Source organism: Panthera pardus, unplaced genomic scaffold (assembly GCF_024362965.1).
Source record: "Panthera pardus isolate Hobbes unplaced genomic scaffold, ASM2436296v1 HiC_scaffold_17, whole genome shotgun sequence".
NCBI classification, from domain to species: domain Eukaryota; kingdom Metazoa; phylum Chordata; class Mammalia; order Carnivora; family Felidae; genus Panthera; species Panthera pardus.
Window position 1 is genome coordinate 111463047 of NW_026526732.1, and position 24719 is coordinate 111487765.

At 40.4% G+C, this 24719-nt stretch overlaps 1 protein-coding gene across 1 annotated transcript in view; it reads left to right on the plus strand.

Moving 5' to 3' along the window:
- Nucleotides 1-24719, plus strand: part of GPLD1 (glycosylphosphatidylinositol specific phospholipase D1) — a 67346-nt gene that overhangs the window by 17496 nt on the left and 25131 nt on the right. Inside the window, exons 5-11 of the mRNA XM_019425270.2 lie at nucleotides 967-1064; nucleotides 1500-1610; nucleotides 3226-3274; nucleotides 4241-4295; nucleotides 13255-13362; nucleotides 13590-13617; nucleotides 13711-13850. Of these exons, the coding sequence (XP_019280815.2) occupies nucleotides 967-1064; nucleotides 1500-1610; nucleotides 3226-3274; nucleotides 4241-4295; nucleotides 13255-13362; nucleotides 13590-13617; nucleotides 13711-13850 (589 nt within the window). The remainder of the gene's footprint in view (nucleotides 1-966; nucleotides 1065-1499; nucleotides 1611-3225; nucleotides 3275-4240; nucleotides 4296-13254; nucleotides 13363-13589; nucleotides 13618-13710; nucleotides 13851-24719) is intronic.

The following is a 24719-nucleotide window of genomic DNA, read 5'->3' on the forward strand; positions in this document are numbered from 1 at the left end:
TTATAAGTTTTATCTCTAGGAAAACCATTAGCACAAATCAAATTTCTTAGTTGCAATGTCTCTGAAAATCATTTCCACAAAAACCAATGATCGAAAACTGGTCAGGCTGTTTTTACTTTAGCGACAGTGAAAATACTTGAACTGAGGGACCTAAACTCTGGAGTTTTGGCTTCAGTTGCCCCTCGTGACATTGGACACCCCAGGAAGAATGTGTGGCTTTGGGAGTTTTCGAGTAGATGTCTGGTCCCGTCTTTTTTATCCCCGCTGTGGAAATAAAGGGAATTAAGACACTCAGCTGATGCTTGGGGCCGGTGCCATTATAAAACAATTGTTGTAAATTAAAATTCTTGAAAGCCTTTGGAGTGTATCTACTGTTGTCTTTTGTGCTGGTGGGGTGGACTGTGATGGATGGAGATTGCGCACATGCACATATACACCCCACACACACCTATACGCCCCCCTCCCACTGCACCTCCCCTCAAACCACACACCCCTTCTCTCCTTCCCTTTATTATTTTTTAAAAATTATTTTGTTTTGAGGGAGGGGCGGAGAGAAAGGGAGAGAGAATCCCAAGCGGGCTCCATCCTGTCAGTGCAGAGCCTGATGTGGGGCTCGATCTCACAAACCGAGCAATCATGACCCGAGCTGAAATCAAGAGTAGGATGCTTAACCAACTGAGCCACCCAGGCGCCCCCTCCTCTCCTTCCCTTTAGAGCACAGAATTGGAAACCCTTCCAGCTTCCATGGCAGCCCAGGTGATTTCAAGATGCTGTGAGCCAGTTCAGGCTCCTTTCTCTCTCTCTTTGTGCTGGCTCTTCTGTTCTAGAGGCTTCCCCTGCACATCAACAGAAGAAACTAAGAGACTCGGAGGGGAGGAGGAGGAGGGTCGTAGCGGGCAGCAGTGGTGGCAGATTTGGGAATCTCCAGCTTTTAAAGAAAGACTCCTGACACCTTTGTCTCATCAGGGCAATTCCATGATGTGTCTGAGAGCACTCACTGGACCCCATTTCTGAATGCGAGCGTTCATTACATCCGAGAGAACTATCCTCTTCCTTGGGATAAGGTAGGCACGGCCCTCAAGCCAAGAAGAAATTCTCTTCTAGACCCGCTGAGTCCCTTGCTTATGTCTGCATCTACTCCATTTGTCCCCCGTCCCCACGCCAGGCTCTGGGAGGGCTGCCCCCCACCCCCACCCCCACCCCCACCCCTGCATACCTTCAATGCCAAACATAGCATGTGGCTAGTTAATATCTGAATAAACCACTTAAAAATGTTTGGGCTATGTCACTTCACTGTTTTGCTCCAAGGGTAATTAATCTGAAATCCGTAAAATATTTTGAAGAGTCCTTTGTGGTTTTTGTAACTGGAAACTACAATGTACCTGCCTCTAATTTTAGTGTTTAAGTCTCAGTAATGGAAATCATACTTATTAAAACTGTTAATAGGATTTGTATAGACAAACCCAAGCACCTAGGACTCTAATTCGCTTCTTTGGCAGGACACAGAGAAATTGGTGGCGTTCTTGTTGGGAATCACCTCTCACATGGTGGCCGATGTCAGCTGGCACAGCTTGGGGATCCAGCAAGGGTTCCTCAGGACAATGGCAGCCGTGAGTACCTGTCTTTGGGTTAATGATGCTATGGGAGTGTTTCCCACCCAGGATTAAAAACTCACCCTTTTAGAGGAGAGGAGAACTTGAGATTATTCAGAGGTCATGTCATTTATTTTAAGAACAATTTATTATTTATTATTTATTCTCAAGTGGGTTAACATACAGTGTAGTCTTGGCTTCAGGAGTAAAACCCAGTGGTTCATCTCTTACATACGACACCCAGTGCTCATCCCAACAAGTGCCCTCCTCAATGCCCATCACCCATTTTCCCCTTTCCCCTGCACCCCACCCCCTCAGTTTGTTCTCTGTATTTAAGAGTCTCTTATGGTTTGCCTCCCTCTGTTTTTATCTCATTTTTCCTTCCATTCCCCTGTGATCATCTGTTAAGTTTCTCAAAATCCACGTGTGAGTGAAATCATGTGATACCTGTCTTTCTCTGACTCATTTCATTTAGCCTAACGCCCTCCAGTTCCATCCACGTTCTTGCAAATGGCAGGATTTCATTCTTCCTCTTTGCCGAGTAGTATTCCATTGTGTATATAAACCACATCTTCTTTATCCGTTCATCAGTTGAGGAACATTTGGGCTCTTTCCATAATTTGGCTATTGTTTGGAAGCAAGATTTCTTGCCCAAAGCAGGATTTGTTAGATTTCCATCCATTACGATTTATGCCTCTTAATCTTCCTGCTGCCTATACGTTCATCACACAGGCATTAGCCATTCACTAATGTGCACTGAAAACGGCGATAAATGTGATGTTCTGTTTAGTCACAAACAATATTGGGGAAATTTCATGTTTTATTCATGTTGTGTATTAATAAGGATGTGAAGACCTGCCACTTAGTTCTATTTGAAAGTAATGGTTCCGCATGTTTGTTTTTTCTTTTATTAAATTTTCTTGACCTTTTTAAATTAAATTTTTTTGTGTAGTCGATAGGCTGTTACATTAATTTCAGGTGTACAACATAGCAATTGGACGTCTCGGTTCATTATGCCGAGCTCACAAGTGTCACTGCCATCTGTCACCACACAACGCCACTATACTACCATCACTGTGTCCCAATGCTGTACCTTTTATTTCCGTGATTTATCCGTTTAACTGGAAGCCTGTACCTCCTTCCCCCCCTTCATCCATTTTGCCCATCTTTTTGAATGTTCTGTATGAAAACGCCATTCCCCAAACTGAAAATGACGATCTTACCTGGTGACCTATTTCTGGAAGTCCCTTCTGGTCACCAGTTGACATTAGTACCATTCTGTGAGAAGCTTATGTTTGGACTCAGTCAAGATTGTGTATATATCCTCTGAGGCGCAAACATTTGCAATAGCTTTATTTACTACCAGACAACAGGTATACAACTCAGCGGCCAATATAGTTTTGAACAAATAAAATAAGCATTTTAATATAATAGCTATTTATTAATGTAAAATAAAATAAGAAAATGAAACATGGTTTTGAAAATTGAGTCCATCCATATATACCCTTAGCATTTCATTTGGTTAGACAGACAGTCACCTTCCCACTACTGGTTTGGCTGTGGGGTAGGGGTTTGGGCTACAGTTTGTGATGTATACGTACACACACATCGGGTGTTTCTCTTTCTTTTTCAGGTTGATTTTCATGGCTCTTATTCGGAGGCACATTCGGCTGGTGACTTCGGTACTATTTACACTTGCCAAATTTTCTTTTGCAGTGGTTATATCTCACTTGCTACGGAGTCACTATCTTAACTCTGTATTTTTTCCCCTATTTTAGTAACTTGCTTCTTTCTCCTTAACTGAGACCATTTCATGATGAATTAGAACTGGCCATGTGGTTCCCTTGAGTAAAAATGTAATTTTCATACTCTATGAAATAGGTATTAAGTCACTTTGTGAAACGACTAATAAACAGGCAGGGGTCTAGATAGTAAGTAATGCTTCTGGGAGCATCCTTGGGCAAAGATGTGCATAGTTCATGTAGCCTTGGTGCATTATCTCTTTCTCATTTGTGTGTGTGTGTGTGTGTGTGTGTGTGTGTGTGTGTGTAAAATTCAACTTATACTAAAAAACCCAAATATTTAAAGTAAAATATGTATTTTTTTATCCTATCTTACCAGTACATATACTAACTAGCTATCTTAATAATTCATAGTATGGGTATACTTTAACATAGAAATGTATTTCCGAAAAGTTGCGTATGTGTATTTTTTTATTTAAAAAAATCACATTTCATCATTGACTTGTGTCATAATTTAGAAAAGCTTTACTTTATATCAGGTTGAAACTCCTTACCTAATATCACCTAATATTTCAGCTTTAAAGTGGCATCTTCCATTTTTTCCCATAGTAAATTACCTCCCAATATCCAAAGTAGATGGTGAATGGGGTTTTTAAAGAACTTTCATGGCTTGTCTTTCCTTCAAGTGAAAAACTCTTAACATGGGTATTTTTTCTTAATTCATATGTTTCACTGCCTAAGATATAAAAGATCGCCTTTTTCTTAAAGATATGCCTGTATCTGAAACAACAAACAGAAACGTGTGACGATGTGATAAATAACCTGGGTTATCCAAATTTGTGTTAAGGAAGCATGCTACATCTTGTCTCTGACTGACCAAATGTACATATTTTTCTTGTACCCTAGGAGGAGATGTGTTGAGCCAGTTTGAGTTTAACTTTAATTACCTCGCACGGCACTGGTAAGAGCAAGTACACTCACATATGTGTTCCCTAAATGGCATTGACCCTTCTTATCCCTCTAGAAAATATAAATGTAAAATTGTAAACCTGTAAATTCTAAAAGGTAAAACTGCAGATTAGAACGTTCTAAGTAGATTCTTTAAACTTGTGAATTATACCATGTAAAAATGCATATTTTTAAAAATTTTTAAAATTATTATTGAGAGACAGAGTGAGACAGAGCATGAGCAGGGAAGGGGCAGAGAGAGGGAGACACAGAATCCGAAGCAGCATCCAGGCTCTGAGCTGTCGGCACAGAGCCTGATGTAGGGCTCGAACTCACGAACCGTGAGATCATGACCTGAGCTGAAGTCGGATGCTCAGCCTACTGAGCCACCCCGGGGGGCCCCTAAAAATGCATAATTTATATATATATAAAAAAAAAAAGATGATGTACACCTGTGCATCTACCACTCAGCTTAAGAAATGGAGCCTTACTGGAATCTTACAAGTTCCTTGCCCTCCCTCCTCAACTTCTCTCCCACTGGGGTAACCACTACTGTGGGTTTCCTGTTAATCATTTTGTTGCTTTTCTCTATAGTCTAAAACACAGGGATGTGTCCATATACAAAATAGTACATTTTTTAAGTTTTTAAAAAAATGTTTATTTATATTTGAGAGACAGAGACAGAGCATGAATGGGGAAGAGGCAGAGAGAGAGAGAGAGAGAGAGAGAGGGAGACGCAGAATCCGAAGCAGGATCCGGGCTCCGAGCTGTCAGCACAGAGCCCGACGCAGAACTCCAACCCACAAGCTGAGAGATCATGACCTGAGGCGAAGTCGGACGCTTAGCCGACTGAGCCACCCAGGCGCCCCAGTAGTACACGGTTTTAAACTTTAGATAAATAGAATCGTATAGCATGTATTCCTCAAATTTTGTTTGTTTCTGTTTCTGAGATACAGTCACATGGATGTGTTTGGCGGTAGTTCGTTCATTTTTCACCACTACATGGTATCCATTTCATGGGCAGAGCAGGTGAATTACTCTGTTCTCACGTGGATGGATACGTAAGCCATAGGGAGTGTTTTTGCTTCACACATCGCGTTGCCATGAACGTTTCTGTACGTACACCAGAGAGGAACCTCTCTCATAATCACCTAGACATGGAATTGGTGGGTCGTAGGGCATGTGCATGTTTAACTCCACTAAGCAAGCCCAGACTTTCAGAAAGGTCTTCCCAATTTCTGCTCTCCGCAGTTTTATATGGTAGTTATATGTATTTTTTTTCTTTTGACGTTTACATTTTCTCCAATGCTGGGTACTGTCCAACTTGAAAATAACCTGTTCGGTGTGTAATGGTACCTCATTAAAGTTTTAATTTGCATTTCCCAGATGACTAATAATGAGGTTGAACGTTCTTTCATATTGGATTGTTCGTGTTTGATAGTAAGTGAAAATCCGATTTGGTGTTTGGCCTATTTTTCTGTTGGTTTGCTTATCCTTTTTGCTTGTTTCTGAGTGTTCTTTGCATATTAGGGCTCCTAATGTTTGGTCCGTTTATCATTATTTGTTACAAATATCTTTTTACGGTGTGCGGCATGTCTTTTTACTTATGATGTGTTTCAATAAGCAGAACTTAATTTTAACCTATAGTAATTGAATATATCGGTCTTTTCCTTTGTAATTTGTACTTGTGATGTCTTATTTAAGAAATCCTTCCCTACTTGAGGGCGTGAGATTATTCTCCTACTTAGCCTTCAAGAGCTTTTATAGTTTTATTTTTTTAAACTTTGCCTTTCATCTACCTGGAGTTAATCTTTTGTATATTCTGAGATAAAATCTGATTTTCTTTCTTTCTGGAGACAGAACTGATCGTCTCCAGATCAGGGCACTTATCCATAGCCTCCCCTTTCCTCACTGGTCTGTAATGCCTTCTCTGACATAAATTAAATTCTAGATGTATTTGGGTCCATTTCTGGGCTTTCTGTTTTGTTCTATTGATCTAATTGTCCGCGAGCAATACTGATTTTGAAAAATTACAGTGACTTTATAACACATCTTGACATGTGGTAGGGCTGGTCTCTCAGCCTGTCCTTTTTCTTCAGACATACCTTGCATATTCTTTTGCCTTGGCTCTTTCAAGTCAAGTGATAGGAGCAAGTTGCCATGTTCTGAGAAAAATCTTGTTGGAATTTTTATTAGAATTTTATTGAATCTCGAGCTCCATCAGAAGAGAATTTACAGCTTTGCAATATTGAGTCTTCTTATCCATAAATCTGTTATATATTTTATTTAACTCTTCTTTAATGACTTTAAAGTTTCACAAGTTTTGTCATCAAGGTCTTACATATTTTATTTGATTTGGTTGGAGAGGCTTTTTATTTGCTACCATAAGTGGTAACTTTTGGTACCAGTTTTATTTTCTAATTGATTGTTGCTGTGTAGAAATGCAAGTGACTTTCTAATTTTGACTTTTGTATCCAGCAACTAATTTAAATGCATCTGGAGATGCTTTCAAATTTACGGTAGACTCACAATGCCTCATCTACAGATTGTCACCATTTTGCTTTTCCTATTTCCTCCAGAAATTTCCTTTTTCTGGTGCATCACACTGGCTAATGTTTTCAGTTCCGTAGAAGTGGTGATACTGTGGGGCACCTGGGTGGCTCAGTTGGTTAGGCATCTGACTTCAGCTCGGGTCATGATCTCACCGTTCGTGGGTTCAAGCCCCGCGTCAGGCTCTGTGCTGACAGCTCAGAACCTGGAGTCTGCTTCGGATTCTGTGTCTTCCTCTCTCTCTGCCCCTCCCCTGCTCATGCTCTGTTTCTCTCTTTCTCAAAAATAAATAAACATTAAAAAAGTGGTGATACTGAACATGCTTACCTTGTTTGTGATCTTGAAGAAAATGCTTTCCAAATTCATCACGTGTAATATTTGCTATGGGGTTTTGTGACTATCCTTTATCAACTCAAGGTAATTCCCTTCTATTTCAGTTTGCTAGTAGTTTTTGTTATGAATTAACTTCTTATGGATTGAACTCTGCATCTGTTGAAATAGTTCTCTCTTCTTTAATTAATCTTAATTAATTAATTGTGATTCTATTAATCTTACATTTGCCAATATTTAATCAAGTTTAATTCCTGGGACAAACCAACTTTGGCATAGCTTATTTTCTGTTTAATATTTGTTACATCTGTTGCTGCCTGGGCTTTTGCGTTTTTGTATATGGGTGAGCTTGTACTGTGATTTTCCTTTCTTCTGTCCTTGTTTGGTTTTGGTATCAAGGTTGGGCTGGCTTCATGACATCTGGTGGAGAGTGTTCCTTCCTTTTCCGTTCTCTGGAAGTCTCTGTAAGATCAAAACTTCGTTTTCCTGAATGTTTAGTAGACTTTGTAAAGCCCTCTAGGCTGGGTGTTCTTTGTAGAGACTTCTTAAAAACTTCTGTAATGGTTATAGGGCTATAGAGTTTTTTAACTTCTTCTTAAGGAGTTTTATTTTTCTTAAGACTTTTCCATTTCCTCTGTTTAAACACTGTAGCATAAGGTTGTTCATAATTTATTTTTTTCTTTGTTTGTACTTGTGTTCCCTTGTCATCCATAAATGTTCTTTATCCTGTTTTTTCTTACATCTTCTCCAATGACTCTCAAATAATATTTTTCAGGTTTATTATTTTTAAAGAATGAACTTTTGGCTTTATTGATCCTCTCTGTTACATGTTCCCTTTCTCCTTACTTTTTACTCATATATTTATTTCCTTCAGGTTCTCCTAAAATTTGTAGAGTCTTTTTAAGTTTTTAAATTTAATGCCAGTATCGTTAACCTAGTGTTATATTAGCGTACGATATAGTGATTCAGCAAATCTGTCCATGACTTGGTGCTCACCATGGTAAATGTACTCTTAATCCCCTTTATCTGTTGCACTCCTCCCCCCACCCATCTCCCTTCTGGTAATCATCAGTTTCTTCTCTATACCTAAGGGTCAGTTTCTTCTTTTCTCTCTCTCTTTTTTTCCTTTGTTCATTTGTTTTCTTTCCTAAACTCCACATCTGAATGGGATCACATGGTATTTGTCTTTCTCTAACTTATTTCACTTAGCATTATACTCTCTAGTTCACTCCATGTTGTTGCAAATGACAAGATTCCATTCTTTTTTTATGGCCAATTAATATTCCATCATGTATATATAGACCACGCCTTCTTTACCTGTTCGTCAGTTGATGGGCATTTGTGCTGCTTCCTTAATTCGGCTCTTGTAGATAATACTGCTGAAAACATTGGGGTGCACGTATCCCTTTGAATTAGTATTTTTGTATCCTGTGGGTAAACACCCTGTGGTGCAATTGCTGAATTGTAGGGAAGTTCTATTTTTAACTTTTTGAGGAACCTCCACACTGTTTTCCACAGTGGCCATACCAGTTTGCACGTCCACCAACAGCGTACGAGGTTCCTTTTCCTCCACATCCTCGCCAACACCTGTTGTCTCTTGTGTTGTTGATTTTAGCCATTCTGACAGGTGTGAGGTGGTATCTCATTATAGTTTTGATTTGTATTTCCCTGATGATGAGTGATGTTGAGAGCATCTTTCCATGTGTCTGTTGGCCCTCTGGATGTTTTCTCTGGAGAAATGTCCATGTTCTCTGCCCATTTTTAAATTGGTTTAGTTGTTCTTTTGGTGTTGACTTATATCAGTTCTTTATATATTTTGGATATTAACCCTTTATCAGGTATGTCATTTGAAAATATCTTCTCTCATTCAGTAGGATGTTATTAGCTTTGCTGATTATTTCCTTTGCTGTGCAGAAGCTTTTTATTTTATGAAGTCCCAATAGTTTATTTTTGCTTTTGTGTCCCTTGCCTCAGGAAACATATCAGAAAAATGTTGCTATGGCTGATGTCAAAGAAATTACTGCCTGTGATCCCTTCTAGGGTTTTTATGGTTTCAGATCTCACATTTAGGTCTTTAATCCATTTTGAGTTTATTTTTGTGTATGGTGTAAAAAAGTGGCCGAGTTTCATTCTTCTGCACGTTGCTGTCCAGTTCTCCCAGCACCATTTGTTGAAGAGACTGTCTTTTTCCCATTGGATGTTCTTTCCTGCTTTGTCAAAGATTAATTGATCATATAGTTGTGGGTTCACTTCTGGGTTTTCTACTCTCTTCCATTGATTTATGTCTATTTTTGTGCCAGTATCCCACTATTTTGATTAATGAAGCTTTGAAATATAACTTGAAGTCTGGAATTGTGATGCCTCCAGCTTTGCTTTTCTTTTTGAAGATTGCTTTGGCTACTCGGGGTCTTTTGTGGTTCTGTACAAATTTTAGGACTGTTCTAGCTCTGAAAAATGCTCTTGGTATTTTGATAGGGATTGCATTGAATAGTAGACTGCTTTGGGTAGTATTGACATTTTAACAATATTTGTTTTTCCAATCCATGAACATGGAATGTCTTTCCATTTTTTGGTGTGTCGTCATCAATTTCTTTCATCAGTATTTTATAGTTTTCAGAGTATAGGTCTTTCACCTCTTCTGTTCCTAGAGATTTTATTGGTTTTGGTGCAGTTGTAAATGTGATGTTTCCTTAGTTTCTCTTTCTGCTACTTCGTTATTAGTATATAGAAATACAACAGAATTTTGTACATTGACTTTTGTATCCTGTGATCCTACTGAATTCATTTATCATCTCTAGTATTTTTTTGGTGGTGTCTGTAGGGTTTTCTATAGATAGTATCCTGGCATTTGCAAATAGTGATAGTTTTACTTTTTCCTTAACAATTTGGATGCCTTTTATTTATGTTGTCCAATTGCTGTGGCTAGAACTTCCAATACTATGTTAAATAACGGTGGTGAGAGCAGACATCGGCATCTTGTTCCTGACTTTAGAGGAAAGACTCTCAGTTTCTCACCACTGATTATGATGTTCACTGTGGGCTTTTCATATATGGCTTTTCTTATGTTGAGGTATGTTCCCTTTAAACCTATCTTGTGGAGGGTTTTTATCATGAATGGATGTTGTACTTTGTCAAATGCTTTTTCTGCATCTATTGAAATTATCATAAGGCTTTTATTCTTTTATTGATATGATATGTCGCATTGATTTTGTGAATACAGAACCACTCTTTGAACCCAGGAATAAATCTTACTTGATCATGGTGAATGTTTTTGTTTTGTTTTTTTAATGTATTGTTGGATTTGGTTTGCTAGTATTTTGTTGAGGGTTTTTGCATCTGTGTCCATCAGATACTGGCCTGTACCTCTGGTTTTTAGTGGTGTCTTTATCTGGTTTGGGTATCAAAGTAATGCTGGCCTCATAAAATGCATTTGGAAGTTTTCTTTCATCTTCTATCTTTTGTAATAGTTTGAGAAGAACAGGTACTAACTCTTCTTTGTATGTTTGGTAGAATTTGCCTGTGAAGCCATCTGGCTCTGGACTTTTGCTTATTGGGGGTTTTTTGATTACTGATTGAATTTCATTAACGATAATTGGTCTGTTGAAATTTTCTACTTCTTCCTGATTCAGTTTTGGTAGGTTATATGTTCCTAGGAATTTATCCATTTCTTCTAGATTGTCCAATTTGTCATCATAGAATTTTTTTTAATATTCTCTTACAATTCTTTGTGTTTCTGTGGTGTCAGTTGTTACTTTTCCTCTTTTGGGGGGGTTGTTTATTTACGATCTCTCTCTCTCTCTCTCTCTCTCTCTCTCTCTCTCTTTCTCTCTCTCGACTCTGGCAAGAGGTTCGTCCATTTTCAAGGAACCAAGTAGGCTCCCCAGTGTGATAATCTGCTTCTTGCCCCTCTCTGAAACCATGGCTCCCTCCCTCTGGTAGCCAGACCTGTGGGGTTTAGCCCACACCATGTCTCTACCCTTTCCACCCTCTTTAATGTGGCCTCTTCTCGACATTTAGTTGTGGAGGCTCTTCTGCCAGTCTTTGGGTCATTTTTGGGGTTGTCTGCACTGATGTGAGTGTTGTCTAGTTGTACCCATGGGACAAGATCCATTTAGGGTCCTCCCACTCTGCCGTCTTTGCCAGGAGTCTCCTGTTGAGTCTTGATTTGAGACCTAACATATGATCAACACTCGTAAATAGTCCATATGCGCTTGAAAAGATTGTTCTCCAACTTTTGGTCTAATGTACGTATGCTTATTAGCTTAAGCTTATTAAATTTACTGTTAAAATGATAAACTAGCCTTTTTATTTTATATTAGGTCGATCTAATAATTACCGAGAAATTTGTTAAAAAAAATTTCCCCTGGCGATGGTGGATTGTTTTCCATTTTCTTGAAGCTCTGTCAATTTGCTATATAGACGTTTTGAAGATATGTTGTCAGGTACATTCAAGTTTAAAAATCTTACATCTTTCCGGTGAGTCGAACCTTTTCCTCATGACGTGGTGACCCTCTTCATCGCCAATGAATGCTTATTGCCTTCCAGTCTCCTTTAGCAACTATCACTGTCATTACGCTGGCTCTCTTGGTTATGTCCCATGGTGCTTGAATTCCTCACGGCTGGACTTCGAGTTGCATGTCTCCAGGCAGGGTTTGTCGACTTCTGCAGGCTCCCGGGAGACACTGTTAACCTAGGACCATACAGAGTTACATTCAGCCCTTGAAGTTGTCCTGACTACAGAGATAGCACGAATGCAGGATGGACCATTTGTGCGACTGGTGGTAGTTACCAATGTTAGGGGGACAACTATATCTTTTCCCCTTTATCCATTGTCAGTTTCTTGGCTGACCTTGACAGGTTAGGTTGGTTTCTGGCTAATACTCGTGCAGAGGCGTGGCCATTAGTTCAGAGTGTCCTCCGAGGTGGAAACCAGCTTTGGCTGGTTTCTGTGCTTTAGCCCATGCCTTCTGCAGCCCTTCAAAATCGCCAAGAGCTTGGGGCAGAGCCTGGCTTCCCCACTTGCTTGCCTCTTCAAGTTTCCAGTTTCAATTTATTTTGGGCCTTTGGAAAATTTTCACTTTCTTGCTAGCTTCGTGATTCATCTAAAAAAAATATTTTTGTTATTTTGTCCAGCCCGGAGCTATTTTTATTGGGAGGACCACTCTGGTGCTCTTTAAAAAAAAAAAAAAAAAAAAAAAAAAAAAAAATGGATCTCTCCATAGAGTCTTTCTCATAAATATACTAAAATCAGGTTTTATTTGGTTGTGATTTCTGTCTGGTGTATTCTAAGGTTTCAGAAATAAAAACGGAAGATGATTCAGCATTAATCTAATGTATGCTGCTCTTTTGACTGAAATAAGGAATATTGTGAATCAAAACCTGACTTAGAATTCTTTTTACTGTCTCACTTCTTACTTCTGTGTGGTCTAAACCAGGATGTTGGGGTGAGGAGCCATTTCGGTGTTTTTAAAAAAATATTTTGTAATGTTTATGTATTTTTGAGAGAGAAGGAGAGAGAATGAATGGGGGAGGGGCAGACAGAGAGGGAGACACAGAACCCAAAGCAGGCTTCAGGCTCTGAACTGTGAGCGCAGAGCCTGATGAGGGGCTCGAACTCACAAACCGTAAGCTCATGACCTGAGCCGAAGTTGGACGCTTCACCAACTGAGCCACCCAGGCGCCCCCAATTTTGGTGTTTTAAAACTAAGAACTTTCAATAGCAATTCAGTGCTCAAAATAATAAAAATATATTGCTCCTTGAACTGAATTCACAAGACTAATTCTTTTGACACGTTAGAGTTCATTTCCTGTCTTTCAATGTACCTCCATAAATATCGGGTGAAGGTACAGTTGTTTGCTGTGCATCTTTGGGGAAATCAGTTCACTTTTCTGTGCTTTAGCTTCCTCTGATGTCAAGCAGGAATGTAGTAATTCCAAGCACCGGGGCTTGTAGGTAGGACGAAATAAATAGTTCATGGAAAGCCCTTTGCATAATTCCTGGCCCAAAGTAATCATGGAGTGAACAGTAGCTGCTCTTGCTGGCCATTTATCTTTAATTTCAGAATCTTATCTTATTCTAACGCCTTTCTCAGGTATGTGCCCGTCCAAGATCTGCTGGGAATTTACAAGAAGCTCTATGGCCGAGAAGTCATCACCAAAAGTGCAATCGTTGACTGTACCTACCTTCAGTTCTTGGAAATGTAGGTGTCGCCCAGAGGAGAGCTTACAACTGATCTCAGTGTGACTTCCTTCGAGTGCTTTCTGACGTTTTAGTTTCCTGAGTTGGGTTTTGGATTTACGGGATTTTGCTTATTCAAAGGCAGTTGCATGATAGTAGCTACATGTTAGTGGAGTTTTTTTCTTCATTATCTGCTTCGCTTCTCTGTACAAACCACACTCACAGGCAAAATTGTTGTTCATGTTGCAGGTATGGTGAGATGCTGGCCGTTTCCAAGGTAAAGGCTTCATTCTTCATAATCTCAATTTAAAGGATTACGAAGACACCAGGAAAAGCACCTATTGATAACTTTTCTTTTTCTCTACTGTAGCTTTATCCCACTTACTCCAGAAGATCCCCGTTTTTGGTGGAACAATTCCAAGAATATTTCCTGGGGGGACTGGATGACATGGCGTATTGGTCCACGAACATCTTCCGTCTGACGAGCTTCATGTTAGAGAACGGGACCAGGTGAGATCCGGCTCTACTTGTACGCGGTCCTCCTGCCCTGCCCCCCCCCCCCCCCCCCCCGCCAACTATTGTGCTCAGGTTTTCCACTGATCAAATGCAAAGCTCTCATGAAGTGCTAGCCTCTCTCATAACCAAGGAGGGAGAGCAAGGAACTCCCTCCCTCACCTCAAAGCTCCGATGCGCTCCCGTGTGGTTACGTGTGCCGCTGTCTCCAGTTTTGGGGACGGAGAGGTGGATCCTGCAGGACTGTGGTCAGTGGGAGGGCCCCCTGTCCACCCCTGTGCCGCGTCCCCTCTTCGGGGAGGACCCGAGCTGTGCGCAGGCTCCGGCAGCCAGGGCCCAGTGAGCCTCCTCTCCGCCTGCCGCCGTCTCAGGGTTAAAGGGTTTCAGAGGCCGCTGCACCAAACTCCCTCCTCCGAAGTGAAACGAGGAGTGGATGCATTTGTAAATCACAGCCTTCGGTTGGAGTCTGACATTCAGCCCGTGTGGAACAGCGTCTGGAGCGCCAGCTCCCGCCCTGCATGTCCAGGATGAGTGTTAACCGGGGCCTCCGACCAGGGTAGACCAGCCCACTTCCAGCCGCAGTAGACCTTTGGGCTCACAGAGTCTCCCCGCCGGATGGGGGAGCCAAGGCTCCTCTCGGATCTGGCTTGCAACCACCCCACTGAGTATGCAGCCCCCGTGCACTGCGCAGCTAAGTGGGGTGGGGGGTGGTCTGGAGAGGGAGCAGCGGAGGCAGCACCCCATGCAGACAAGGGCAGTGGGAAAGAGGGTTTTAGGGCCGGATCTGTACCAGATGGCGGCTGCTCCAGGGAAGGAGTATAGGACTGGGGTTATAAATTGGAGAGGCCCAAATGTGTGTAGCTCTGGGATATTATATGCTGGATGCTATTCTTTTGGCCTTAAAGACATTTGCTAGTATTCGGGGCTGGCTCATTTGGTCAGGCATCCGACTTCAGGTCAGGTCATGATCTCACCATTAGTGGGTTCAAGGCCCACGTCAGGCTCCGTGCTGACAGCTCAGAGCCTGGAGCCTGCTTGGGACTCTGTGTCTCCCTCTCTCCCTGTCCCTCCCCTGCTCACATTCTGTCTGTCTGTCTGTCTGTCTCTCTCTCTCAAAAATAAATAAACATGAAAAAAATAAAAACACTTTTAGTATTCAGAGAACGTTAACCATAATTATATATTGTGATTTGGAACAGAATTCCCTTGCGTGATAAATTTGACATTAGACTGTAAATATGAAACCTGTTTTAAGTAGCTGGGGAACAGTGAGATAAACAATCCAATATAAATACTATTTTTAATAGTGAAATAAGCCTCCGGTGAAATCTCCAGGCTCTCCTTCTGTGGCCATGGGTTTTGGGTGCACACGATGGTAGAGGATGGGCTTTGGAATTTTCCAGACCTGCCACTCACTGCTGGGTTATCCCAAGCAAGTAACTAAACCTCCCTGAGCTTTGTTTTCTCATCTGTGAAATGGGGGCAGAAATAATTCTATCTTTGATCACGGGGCTGTTGGGAGGTCCACCTGAGGGCGCTCGTGTAAATGGTTCAGTGTGTAGGAAGCACTTCATAAATGTTGGCTCCTAGTGTTAGGACCACCATTGGAAGGAAGCTCAGTTTATGTGGGTCATGTGAGTGTGAATGACCTGCGTTTATTTGTTTTAAAGATTTTCTCTCTTTTTAATTTAAAAAACAATTTTAAATTAATTTTTAAATTTACATCCAAGTTAGTTAGCATCTAGTGCAATAATAACTTCAGGAACGGAATCCAGTTATATGGGAATCCCCATATAACCCCCAGGGCTCCTCCCAACAAGTGTCCTCCTTGATGCCCCTTCCCCGTTAAGCCCTCCCCCCTGACTCATCACCCTTCCAGCATCTTCCTTGATGCCCCTCCCCTGTTAAGCCCCCCCCCCCACCTCACCACCCTTCCAGCAATCCTCAGTTTGTTCTCTGCATTTAAGAGCCTCTTATGTTTTGTCCCCCCTCGTTGTTTTTATGTTATTTTTGCTTCCCTTCCCTTATGTTCATCTGTTTTCTATCTTAAATTCCACATGAGTGAAGTCATATGATATTTGTCTTTCTCTAATTTCACTTAACATAATACCCTCTAGTTCCATCCACATAGTTGCAAATGGCAAGATTCCATTCTTTTTGATTGCAAGTAATACTTCATTGTGTGTGTGTGTGTGTGTGTGTATACACACACCACATCTTCTTTTAAATTTGTTTTAAATGTTTATTTTTGAGAAGGAGTCAGAGTGAGCAGGGGAGGGGCAGAGAGCGGGATACACAGAATCCGAAGCAGGCTCCAGGCTCTGAGCTGTCAGCACAGAGCCTGATGTGGGGCTTGAACTCATGAACTACAAGATCATGACCTGAGCTGGAGTCAGACACTTAACTGACTGAGCCACCCAGACACCCCAATATACCACATCTTCTTTATCCATTTCATCCGTCAATGGACATTTGGACTCTTTGCATACTTTGGCTATTGTCAATAGTGCTACTATAAACATTGGGGTGCATGTGCCCCTCGAAACAGCTTACCTGTATCCATCCCTTGGATAAATACCTAGTAGTGCAATTGCTGGGTCGTAGGGTAGTTCTATTTTTAATTTTTTGAGGAACTTTCATTCTGTTTTCCAGAGTGGCTGCACCAGCTTGCATTCCCACCAACAGTGCAAAAGAGATCCTCTTTGTCCACATCCTCGCCAACATCTGTTGTTGCCTGAGTTGTTAATGTTGGCCATTCTGACAGGTGTGACGTGGTATCTCTTTGTGGTTTTGAGTTGTCTTTCCCTGATGATGAGTGATGTGGAGCATGTTTTCATGTGTCGGTTGGCCATCTGGATGTCGTCTTTGGAGAAGTGTCTATTCATGTCTTTTGCCCATTTCTTCACTGGATTATTTGAATTTTGGGTGTTGAGTTTGATAAGTTCCTTATAGATTTTGTATACTAACCCTTTTAACTTGATATTTCATTTGCAGATCTCTTCTCCCATTCCGTCAGTTGCCTTTTAGTTTTGCTGATTGTTTCCTTTGCTGTGCAGAAGCTTTTTATTTTGATGAGGTCCCAGTAGTTCATTTTTGCTTTTGTTTCCCTTGCCTTTGGAGACGTGTTGAGTAAGAAGTTGCTGTGGCTGAGGTCAAAGAGGTTTTTGCCTGCTTCCTCCTTGAGGATTTTGATGGCTTCCTGTCTTAGATTTAGGTCTTTCATCCATTTTGAGTTTGTTTTTGTGTCTGGTGTAAGAAAGTGGTCCAGGTTCATTCTTCTGCATGTCGCTGTCCAGTTTTCCCAGCACCACTTGCTGAAGAGACTGTCTTTATTCCATTGGATATTCTGTCCTGCTTTGTCAAAGATTAGTTGGCCATACGTTTGTGGGTCCATTTCTGGGTTCTCTATTCTATTCCATTGATCTGAGTGTCTGTTTTTGTGCCAGTACCATACTGTCTTGATGATTACAGCTTTGTAATACAGCTTGAAGTCTGGGATTGTGATGCCTCCAGCTTTGCTTTTTGGGGTCTTTGGCTATTTGGGGTCTTTTGTGGTTTCATACAAATTTTAGGATTGTTTGTTCTAGCTCTGTGAAGAATGCTGGTGTTATTTTGATAGGGATTGGATTGAATATGTAGATTGCTTTGGGTAGTATTGACATTTTGACAATATTTGTTCTTCCTATCCAGGAGCATGGAATCTTTTTCCATTTTTTTGTGTCTTCTTCAATTTCTTTCATAAGCTTTTTATAGTTTTCAGTGTATAGATTTTTCACCTGTTTGGTTAGATTTATTCCTAGGTATTTTATTGTGGTTTTTGGTGCAATTGTAAATGGGATCAATTCCTTGATTTCTCTTTCTGTTGCTTCATTATTGGTGTATAGGAATGCAACCAATTTCTGTGCATTGATTTTATATCCTTCAACTTTGCTGAATTCATGGATCAGTTCTAGCAGGTTTTTGGTGGAATCTTTTGGGTTTTCCATACAGAGTGTCATGTCATCTGCAAAGAGTGAAAGTTTGACCTCCTCCTGGCCGATTTGGATGCCTTTGATGTCTTTGTGTTGTCTGTTCTCTGAAGCTAAGACTGCCAATACTATGTTGAATAACAGTGGTGAGAGTGGACATCCCTGTCTTGTTCCTGACCTTAGGGAGAAAGCTCTCAGTTTTTCCCCATTGAGGATGATGTTAGCGTTAGGTGTTTCATATATGGTGTTTATGGTCTTGAGGTGATCCTTCTATCCCTACTTTCTGGAGGGTTTTTTCCAAGAAAGGATTCTGTATTTTGTCAAATGCTTTCTCTGCATCTATTGAGAGGATCATGTGGTTCTTGTCCTTTCTTTTATTGAGGTGATGTATCACATTGATTGTTTTGTGGATGTTGAACCAGCCCTGCATCCCAGGTATAAATCCCATTTGGTCATAGTGAATAAGTCTTTTAATGTATTGTTGGATTTGGTTGGCTAGTATCTTGTTGAGGATTTTTGCATCCATGTTTATCAGGGAAATTGGTCTATAGTTCTCCTTTTCAGTGGGGTCTTTGGTTTTGGAATCAAGATAATGCTGGCTTCATAGAAAGAGTTTGGAAGTTTTCCTTCCATTTCTGTTTTTTGGAACAGCTTCAAGAGAATAGGTGTTAACTCTTCTTTAAATGTTTGGTAGAATTCCCCTGGAAAGCCATCCGGCCCTGGACTGTTGTTATTTGGGAGATTTTTGATTACTAATTCAATTTCTTTAGTGGTTATGGGTCTGTTCAAATTTTCTATTTCTTGTTTCAGTTTTGGTAGTGTATATGTTTCTAGGAATTTGTCCATTTCTTCCGGATTGCCAACTATATTGGCATATAATTGCTCGTAATATTCTTAATATAGTTTGTATTTCTTTTTTATTTATTTATTTTTTCAATATATGAAATTTATTGTCAAATTGGTTTCCATACAACACCCAGTGCTCATCCCAAAAGGTGCCCTCCTCAATACCCATCACCCACCCTCCCCTCCCTCCCACCCCCCCGTCAACCCTCAGTTTGTTCTCAGTTTTCAACAGTCTCCTATGCTTTGGCTCTCTCCCACTCTAACCTCTTTTTTTTTTTTTTTTTTCCTTCCCCTCCCCCATGGGTTTCTGTTAAGTTTCTCAGGATCCACATAAGAGTGAAACCATATGGTATCTGTCTTTCTCTGTATGACTTATTTCACTTAGCATCACACTCTCCAGTTCCATCCACGTTGCTACAAAAGGCCATATTTCATTCTTTCTCATTGCCACGTAGTATTCCATTGTGTATATAAACCACAATTTCTTTATCCATTCATCAGTTGATGGACATTTAGGCTCTTTCCATAATTTGGCTATTGTTGAGAGTGCTGCTGTAAACATTGGGGTACAAGTGCCCCTATGCATCAGTACTCCTGTATCCCTTGGGTAAATTCCTAGCAGTGCTATTGCTGGGTCATAGGGTAGGTCTATTTTTTATATTTTGAGGAACCTCCACACTGTTTTCCAGAGCGGCTGCACCAGTTTGCATTCCCACCAACAGTGCAAGAGGGTTCCCGTTTGTCCCCATCCTCTTCAGCATCTATAGTCTCCTGATTTGTTCATTTTGGCCACTCTGACTGGTGTGAGGTGATAATCTGAGTGTGGTTTTGATTTGTATTTCCCTGATGAGGAGCAACATTGAGCATCTTTTCATGTGCCTGTTGGCCATCCGGATGTCTTCTTTAGAGAAGTGTCCATTCATGTTTTCTGCCCATTTCTTCACTGGGTTATTTTTTTTTTCGGGTGTGGAGTTTGGTGAACTCTTTATAGATTTTGGATACTAGCCCTTTGTCTGATATGTGATTTGCAAATATCTTTTCCCATTCCGTTGGTTGCCTTTTAGTTTTGTTGGTTGTTTCCTTTGCTGTGCAGAAGCTTTTTATCTTCATAAGGTCCCAGTAATTCATTTTTGCTTTTAATTCCCTTGTCTTTGGGGATGTGTCCAGAAGAGATTGCTACAGCTGAGGTCAGAGAGGTCTTTTCCTGCTTTTTCCTCTAGGGTTTTGATGGTTTCCTGTCTCACATTCAGGTCCTTTGTCCATTTTGAGTTTATTTTTGTGAATGGTGTAAGAAAGTGGTCTAGTTTCCACCTTCTGCATGTTGCTGTCCAGTTCACCCAGAACCATTTGTTAAAGAGACTCTCTTTTTTCCATTGGATGTTCTTTCCTGCTTTGTCAAAAATGCGTTGGCCATACGTTTGTGGTTCTAGTTCTGGGTTTCTATTCTATTTCATTGGTCTATGTGTCTGTTTTTGTGCCAATACCATGCTGTCTTGATGATTACAGCTTTGTAGTAGAGGCTAAAGTCTGAGATTGTGATGCCTCCTGCTTTGGTCTTCTTCAAAATTACTTTGGCTATTCGGGGCCTTTTGTGGTTCCATATGAATTTTAGGATGGCTTGTTCTAGTTTCGAGAAGAATGCTGGTGCAATTTTGATTGGGATTGCGTTGAATGTGTAGATAGCTTTGGGTAGTATTGATATTTTGACAATATTTATTCTTCCAATCCATGAGCAGGGAATGTCTTTCCATTTCTTTATATCTTCTTCAATTACCTTCATAAGCTTTCTATAGTTTTCAGCATACAGATCTTTTGCATCTTTGGTTAGATTTATCCCTAGGTATTTTATGTTTCTTGGTGCAATTGTGAATGGGATCAGTTTCTTTATTTGTCTTTCTGTTGCTTCATTGTTAGTGTATAAGAATGCAACTGATTTCTGTACATTGATTTTGTATCCTGCGACTTTGCTGAATTCATGTATCAGTTCTAGCAGACTTTTGGTGGAGTCTGTTGGATTTTCCATGTATAATATCATGTCATCTGCAAAAAGCGAAAGCTTGACTTCATCTTTGCCAATTTTGATGCCTTTGATTTCCTTTTGTTGTCTGATTGCTGATGCTAGAACTTCCAACACTATATTAAACAACAGCAGTGAGAGTGGGCATCCCTGTCGTGTTCCTGATCTCGGGGAAAAAGCTCTCAGTTTTTCCCCCGTTGAGGATGATGTTAGCCGTGGGCTTTTCATAAATGGCTTTTATGATCTTTAAGTATGTTCCTTCTATCCCAACTTTCTCAAGGGTTTTTATTAAGAAAGGGTGCTGGATTTTGTCAAAGGCCTTTTCTGCATCGATTGACAGGATCATATGGTTCTTCTCTTTTTTTTTGTTAATGTGATGTATCACGTTGATTGATTTGTGAATGTTGAACCAGCCCTGCATCCCAGGAATGAATCCCACTTGATCATGGTGAATAATTCTTTTTATATGCTGTTGAATTCGATTTGCTAGTATCTTATTGAGAATTTTTGCATCCATATTCATCAGGGATATTGGCCTGTAGTTCTCTTTTTTTACTGGGTCTCTGTCTGGTTTAGGAATCAAAGTAATACTGGCTTCATAGAATGAGTCTGGACGTTTTCCTTCCCTTTCTATTTCTTGGAATAGCTTGAGAAGGATAGGTATTATCTCTGCTTTAAACGTCTGGTAGAACTCCCCTGGGAAGCCATCTGGTCCTGGACTCTTATTTGTTGGGAGATTTTTGATAACCGATTCAATTTCTTCGCTGGTTATGGGTCTGTTCAAGCTTTCTATTTCCTCCTGATGGAGTTTTGGAAGAGTGTGGGTGTTTAGGAATTTGTCCATTTCTTCCAGGTTGTCCAATTTGTTGGCATATAATTTTTCATAGTATTCCCTGATAATTGTTTGTATCTCTGAGGGATTGGTTGTAATAATCCCATTTTCATTCATGATTTTATCTATTTGGGTCATCTCCCTTTTCTTTTTGAGAAGCCTGGCTAGAGGTTTGTCAATTTTGTTTATTTTTTCAAAAAACCAACTCTTGGTTTTGTTGATCTGCTCTACAGTTTTTTTTAGATTCTATATTGTTTATTTCTTCTCTGATCTTTATTATTTCTCTTCTTCTGCTGGGTTTAGGCTGCCTTTGCTGTTCTGCTTCTATTTCCTTTAGGTGTGCTGTTAGATTTTGTATTTGGGATTTTTCTTGTTTCTTGAGATAGGCCTGGATTGCAATGTATTTTCCTCTCAGGACTGCCTTCGCTGCGTCCCAAAGCATTTGGATTGTTGTATGTTCATTTTCGTTTTCTTTTTCTTTTTTTTTTAACGTTTATTTATTATTGAGAGACAGAGACAGAGCATGAGCAGAGAAGGGGCAGAGAGGGGGAGACACAGAATCCAAAGCAGGCTCCAGGCTCTGAGCTGTCAGCACAGAGCCTGATGTGGGGCTTGAACTTGTGAATTGTGAGATCATGACCTGAGCCCAAGTCGGACACTTAATTGACTGAGCCACCCAGGTGCCCCTTGTTGTTCACATTTCTGATGTGTTGGTTGTGATCTCTCCTATTTCATTCTTGATTTTATTTACTTGGGTCCTTTCCTTTTTCTTTTCGACCAAACTGGCTAGGGGCTTATCAATTTTGTTAATTTTTTCAAAGAACCAGCTCCTCGTTTCATTGATATATTCTGTTATTTTTGGTTTTGATAGCATTGATTCCTGCTCTAATCTTTATTATTTCCTGTCTTCTGCTGGTTTGAGGTTTTATTTGCTCTTCTTTTTCCAGCTTTTTAAGGTGTAAAGTTAGGTTATGTATCTGTGACCTTTCTTCCTCCTTTAGGAAGGCCTGGATTGCTATATACTTTCCTCTTTGACCTCCTTTGCTGCATCCCAGCGGTTTTGGGTTGTGGTGCTATCATTTTCATTGGCCTCTATGTACTTTTTAATTTCCTCTTTAACTTCTTGGTTAGCCCATTCATTCTTTAGTAGGATGTTCTTTAGTCTCCAAATATTTGTTGTCTTTCCAAATTTTTTCTTGTGGTTGATTTCAAGTTTCATAGTGTTGTGGTCTGAAAATATGCACGGTATGATCTCAATCTTTTTGTACTTGTTGTGGGCTGATGTGTGTCCCAGTATGTGATCTATTCTGGAGAATATTCCATGTACACTGGAGAAGAATGTGTATGCCACTGCTTTAGGATGAAATGTTCTGAATATATCTGTTAAGTCCATCTGATCCAGTGTGTCATTCAAAGCCATTGTTTCCTTGTTGATTTTCTGCTTAGATGATCTGTCCATTGTTGTCAGTGGGGTACTGAAGTCCCCTACTATTAGGGTATTAGCAATGAATTTCTTTATGTTTGTAACTAATTGATTTATATAGTTGAGTGGTTTCATTTTGGGGGCATATATATTTACAATCGTTAGATCTTCTTGGTGGATGGACCCCTTAATTATGATATAATGCCCTTCTGCATCTCTTGATACAGTCTTTATTCTAAAGTCTAGATTGTCTGATATAAGTAAGTATGGCTACTCCGGCTTTCTTTTGTTGACCATTAGCATGATAGATTGTTCTCCATCCCCTTACTTTCAATCTGAATGCGTCTTTAGGTCTAAAGTGGGTCTCTTGTAAACAGCATATAGATGGATCTTGTTTTCTTATCCGTTCTGATACCCTCTGTCTTTTGATTGGGACATTTAGTCCTTTGACGTTTAGAGTGAGTACTGAAAGATAGGAATTTATTGCCATTGTGTTGCCTGTAGAGTTGGAGTTTCTGGTGGCATTCTCTGTTCCTTTCTAGTCTTTGTTGCTTTCGGTCCTTTTAGTTTTGTTTCATCCTTTCTCCCCTCACAGAGTCCCCCTTAAAATTTCTTGCAGGGCTGGTTTAGTGGTCACTGACTCCTTTAATTTTTGTTTGGGAAACTTTTAATCTCTCCTTCTATTTTGAATGACAGCCTTGCTGGATAAAGAATTCTTGGCTGCATGGTTTTTTGATTCAGCACATTGAATATATCCTGCTACTCCTTTCTGGCCTGCCAAGTTTCTGTGGATAGGTCTGCTGCATACCTGATCTGTCGTCTTTTGTAGGTTAAGGACTTTTTTTCCCTTGCTGCTTTCATGATTCTCTCCTCGCCTGAGTATTTTGTGCATTTGACTATGATACGCCTTGTTGATAGTTCGTTTTTGTTCAATCTAATGGGAGTTCTCTGTGCTTCCTGGATTTTGATGTCTGTGTCTTTCCCCAGGTTAGGAACCTTTTCTGCTATGATTTGCTCATATAAATCTTCTACCCCTTTTTCTCTCTCTTCATCTTTTGGGACCCCTATGATTCAGATGCTTAAAAAATTTTTTTAATGTTTATTTTTGGGGGGGAAGGAGAGGAAGAGAGAAAGGGAGACACAGAATCCGAAGCAGGCTCTAGGCTCTGAGCTGTGAACACAGAGCCTGAAGTGGGGCTCGAACTCATGGACTGTGAGATCATGACCTGAGCTGAAATTGTGAGTTGGATGCTTAACCACCCAGGCTCAGTTTTATTTTTGAGAGAGTGTAAGCAGAGGAGGGGCAGAGAGAGAGGGACAGAGGATCTAAAGCAGGCTCCAAGCTGTCCACACAAAGCCCAATGTGGGGCTCGAACCTATGAACCGTGAGATCATGACCTAAGCCAAAGTTGTACGCTTAACCGACTGAGCCACCCAGGTGCCCCTAAACCTTACTCTTTAATTAGGAGAACTATTTGAGAAGGAACGGATTTGTCTCTTGATCTCTGTTCTGCTTTATCAAGGCGGAAAATTCCTTGATTTGATTGTCTCTTCACACCCAAAGAAAGATTCATCAGAGTTTGTGGAACTTGGTGGAAATATGGAGAAAGGCTCCAAAGAAAAAGGAGGCAAATTCAGGAGCGGGAGAAGCAGTGTGTACACTGTCATATTATAAGGATTTCTCGGCGTCCTGATAATTATCTTCCAAAGCAGATTTGTCGCTTGAAACTCCTAGTGTAGCTTCTGGAAGAAACAGCGGAAGAATGGTAGTTATGTTTGC